Source organism: Corylus avellana, chromosome ca1 (assembly GCF_901000735.1).
Source record: "Corylus avellana chromosome ca1, CavTom2PMs-1.0".
Classification (NCBI taxonomy): Eukaryota; Viridiplantae; Streptophyta; class Magnoliopsida; order Fagales; family Betulaceae; genus Corylus; species Corylus avellana.
The window spans coordinates 5,524,510-5,529,610 of NC_081541.1; the positions used below are offsets into that span (position 1 = coordinate 5,524,510).

Below are 5,101 nucleotides of genomic sequence, written 5' to 3' on the forward strand. Positions count from 1 at the left end.
GTTGCACGCTAAGACTTCTTGATCAATTTCCTCTCCAACCAACTACCAAAACTGTAGACTACAAAAGTCAAAGTTCTTAACTGCCAAAACTGAAACTGCATACAAATTAAACTACCATCCCACCTGGCAACCCTATCCACGAGGCCTATAAATAGCCTTCTCTCCCACAGTGTCTCTCTATATATAATTTGTCTTTCTCTCCCTGATCTTCTCTGCGGATTTTTCTGTGTAAAAACACTCTAGCTAGCAGCTGATAACTTTCTCTCTCTCTAGAATGAATCCACCTTGCCTCGATGCGGAGGAAGAAGAGGCCTCTCGGCCTCAAGAACCGGCACCATCCCCAACGGAGACTAATTATCTTCCTCCAGAGACAACGAAGACGAATCTTCCTCTAGCGCCGGGACCAATCACAATGGAGAGAAATGAGAGTGTAATGGTCGTGTCCAGGGCTCTGGCTTTTGATCTGATCGTTTTCGAGATTGATCTGGAAGTTCAGTGCTTTTATAGGCGTGGCAATTTGGCGGCATTCAGATCGAACGATGCTTGTGGGGAAGTTTCCGAAACCGATGAGAAATTTCTATTATCTGATTCGGAGAAAGGAATTGAAGCGCAAGGTCGGCTTATTGTTGATTAACAATTAAAACAGATTCGACTCGGTTAATTTATTACCTTTTAATTTGTCGATCTCTTGTAATACTAATGACAAATTCATGATTTTGACTTTCCTTGTAAAACCTGATATGGTGTCGTTAATGAGTAGCTCAATTGGTTGAGAACCATGTTTTATGAAGCAGTGGTCACTAGTTCGAATCTCCCTCTTGTATACATGAACATGTCAAAAAAAAAAAAAAAAAAAAAACCCTGATATGGTCTTCGTCTGAAATTAATGCAACAAATACATCCCGACATTGATGCAAAAGATGAAAGATAAAAATATTTTTTTTAAAAAAAAAATGATTGTAGTTAATTTATACAAATCAATCTAATAAAATGAAATGAATGTCTAAAATATGTGAGTGCAGTACATACTTTTTTATTAATATTATATATATATATATATAAGAATCAAATGTTATTAGATTAGTTTTTATGAGTTAACTACAGACCAATATGTCTACCTGTCTAGGAACAAAATCATCCATGCATATAGCTTCTATTAGGTAAATACATTTAACCCCTCAAGATATCATCACTTTTGCATTTTAACTTTTAAAGTGTAAATAGTGACAATCATCCCTACCAACTAACAAATTGTGACAAGTTAACCCATTCATTATCTTTTTCTGTTTTTTTTTTTTTTTTCCTTTTTTTTTGGTTTTTTTTTTTGGACAAAATGGATCGCACGTGACTTCTTATCACCTAAACTCTAAAAAATGCTCTCACCTAAAAGTGGAAAAAAAAAATAAAAAAAATGGGAGTGACCGAGCCACTCTCTTTAGCTAAATGGGTGGCCGAGTCATAAATCAAAATCTTATTCACTAGGACAAAACTAAAAATTTGACTTTCGAGGGAGGCGGACTGCATTAAAATGGTTTTTAAGAGTTCATCATATCGTAATAAAGTTTTTTTTTTTTTGGTAAGAAGAGGAGGCTGGGAGGGGGCATGAGAAGATCTTATTCCCTTCTTATCTTTAATTACTTCCCATATTTTCTTTTTGACTCCTTGACATTAATTACGTGACAAATCTAGTGACTTGACTAGCTTCAAACCAACTTCATCCTCATGATCAGTTTTTCAGTTCTAAGCTGAACCCCAAATTTCGTATTAGTATTTAAAAAAAAAAAAAAAAAATTAGGAAAACCATTCCCATTGATTTAACTCAAAACAGACAAAGCAGAACACTCCATCGTTATTACATTGAAGATACATTCCGGAGGCTCATTAATGAACCAACCTTGATCCATAAAAGCTCGTATAGTATTGCTAGTCTAGATAAAATATGTGCCACCTCATTACCCTCCCTCCGAACAAAAGACATGGAAAGACTGTAATTTATCTCATAATTGCTAGAATTATTATGATCATCACTAAATTGACACATTAGCTGTCTATAGCTCCTAGGTGGATTTTAATTATCTTTATTAAAATCCTATTAGATTTTAAGAAAATTAGTTAATTATATAACTGATCATTTTTTCCCATCTTAACGCATAATTAAACAACCATCCAAATGGTATACGTAACTCGTCCCCAAATTAGTTTACCATCTCATAGAATTACTGCGATACCAATAAGATTTCCAAAGGAGTAAACGTGGTAAAAAAAAAATAGAGGTTAATCTACGCACAAATTTTACCGTTCCTCTGTACACCTCTAGTCCCGCCTCCGAACGGTCACCCAGTCTCTCATCCCCAAAATACCCCTACTCAGCTATTTCAGTATCCTGCCCAACCCCCACCAGCAGTTACTTATTCCACACCGGGTTTAAAACCCCTATGGCATCTTCGTAAATATTTATAGAAACAGGCCTAATTCACCACAGTATACGCTTAGACTTCTTGAGCTCTTTCTCAAACCGCCAAAACTGAAACTGCAACAACCCACCATGCCTCCGATCCTCTGAAAATCTTAGCTGGCACAACCTACCACGCGCCTATAAATAGCCTTCTCTCCCTCCCACTCTGTTTCCCTCTCTTTTTGCTGCGATTTCTTCTCTCTGTACACTGTACGGACACACACTCTCTAATCTGTACGGGCACACTCTTTTGCTTCGACGCCGACGAACTATAAAGGTATCTTTCTCTATTCTCTCTCTAGAATATTGTATAGTACATTTCTCTCTCTAATTCGTACTCTACCATTTTCTCTCTCTAGAATGACTCCAACTTTGCTAGAACTTCTCGCCGTTGCGAGGGAAGATGATCAGGCATCTCTGTCTCCGGGGCCTGCAAAGGCGAGCGTTACCTCCGACACCGGAACTCCTACGTATCTCGAAGATTTGCCGGGAAGTTCGAATGCCTGGTCGGAAAATGAAAAATCGGAATCAGAGTCACCGAATGGAGAGAATGAGCTCGCGGAATCGTTGCTCACACTTTCGGTCAGTTCAATCTCTGAAGCTGAGCCACCAAAATCTCTTTTGGCAACTGAAAAGGAGTCAACATCGCCTGAGGAAGAGTTAGATTCTCTGGAAAAAGAAGGTCCCAAATTGTCCGAATATATAGTCATTAGTCCATCTTTGGATTCGATGGAGAAAGAAACTTCGAAATCCGATGAGAAATCTCTAATTTCTGATTCGGAGAAATTAAAACCGAGATCATCGGATTCTTCAGAGAATGTAGAGTTGTCAAAATCTAAGGGGAAGAAGCGTGTGACACTGAGCGACGAGGACGTGGCATTTTCCGAGAATCTGAGTTTGACGAAGATCTCAACGTTGAGGCCGTGTCCGAGTGTTGCCATGAAGCTTGATATTTTGGATTCGATAGACATTTCGCCAGACGGTTCTGCTATGATGGAAGAGGCGTGGGAGAGGGTCAAGAAGTCCTACGTGTACTTCAAAGGACAGCCCGTGGGGACGCTCGCGGCTATGGATCCAAGCGCTGAGGATTTGAACTACAACCAGGTATTAAATAATTAATGTGCTTTTCTTGGATTTTCTTGAAAGTTTGAAGGATTATCTTGGTTTTACGTTACATGTGAGCAATGCAGTAGCTAGTTCCCTCTGTTTCTTATCTTGGTGATACTAATTAGGTGTAATGTTCTTGAAATTATGCTTTTGGCGCCACTAAAATGGTGATTTTTCTTAAGAGCCTTTTTGTCGTTGTGTGACGAATCCATTGATTTCTTGATGATAACAAGTTTGCATGAATCATCTCAAAGCTATTGAATCTGCTTGTTCTTGAATTATCTCAGAGGCTGTTTGTCTATTCTGATCTGTATATGCCATTTGAATTTTGGCATTTCTGTGCTTTCTTTTCATTGAGTGGTGTAAAAGATATACTGTGTATTCGAATGTGTTAGGAATTTTGGCATTGTCATGCAATTTTGTTTGCTTAGAGTTCATTTACTGTTCTGCTAATATTTGTCCATTAGGCATTTCTGAATCCCTGATGATTTTTGGGCCCTTTAAAATTGTTCATTAGACGTAAAGCTATTACTGCACCAATAAATCTGTGGACAAGACTTGGTTTGTTATGCGCTTATTTTGATTGATTGTCTGTGATTCTCAAGTTCCAGTGTTTTTGGCAATTCGTATAGTTTTGCTTGGACATCTCACAGTTCTCTCGTCCCTACATATCTGAGAGAATATCGTAAGGGTATACAGATTATCATGTCATATCTACATGAGAACAAGGGCTCAAAAGAGCACACAAATTATTTATGATCAAACATTTTGATGCCTCATTTTCACTGGGTCAAAGATGTTAATTACTAGCTTGATTTGTTTTTTTCAATCACAGTTCTGATAAAACTTCATGGACTGTTGAAAATGAATCAGATTTTTTTAAGAACTATTGAGTACTTGATATTTATCACCTGGACTTGCAGGTTTTCGTGAGAGATTTTGTTCCTAGTGGCTTAGCCTGCCTGATGAAAAACGAACCTGATATTGTAAAACATTTCCTTTTGAAGACCCTCCACCTCCAAGGTTGGGAGAAGAGGATTGACAACTTCACTCTTGGAGAAGGGGTGATGCCTGCAAGTTTCAAAGTTCTCTTTGACCCTCACCGTCAAAAGGAAATTTTGGTCGCGGATTTTGGTGGCAGTGCAATTGGAAGAGTTGCACCAGTTGATTCAGGTTTCTGGTGGATTATACTTCTAAGATCATATACCAAGTGCACGCGTGATCATACACTAGCAGATCGTCCTGAGGTACAGAGGGGGATGAAATTAATACTCAATCTTTGCCTGTCGGATGGCTTTGATACTTTCCCAACACTTCTATGTGCAGATGGCTGTAGCATGATTGACAGGAGGATGGTAAGTCTTTTGTTTGTTAATTGTTTTCTGTAGTGTTGAGAGCAGTATTTATAGATAATATGTTTGCAGACATTGATTGGCAAAGTTCCAGGCGTTAGGAAACCTTAGAGGAATGCTTGTTTGGATTGGATCGTATTTCTAAATTCCTATTATATTCTAAGGGTTTAATTTGAAATTGCTTATT

At 38.1% G+C, this 5,101-nt stretch overlaps 1 protein-coding gene across 1 annotated transcript; it reads left to right on the plus strand.

Annotated features, from left to right (window-relative positions):
• Positions 1–2,815: 2,815 nt before the first annotated feature.
• Positions 2,816–5,025, plus strand: LOC132169710 (alkaline/neutral invertase CINV1-like). Its single transcript, XM_059580719.1, has 3 exons — positions 2,816–3,559; positions 4,486–4,917; positions 4,987–5,025. Exons 1-3 carry the CDS (start codon positions 2,816–2,818, stop codon positions 5,023–5,025), a joined length of 1,215 nt encoding a protein of 404 aa, XP_059436702.1.
• The last annotated feature ends 76 nt before the right edge of the window (positions 5,026–5,101 follow it).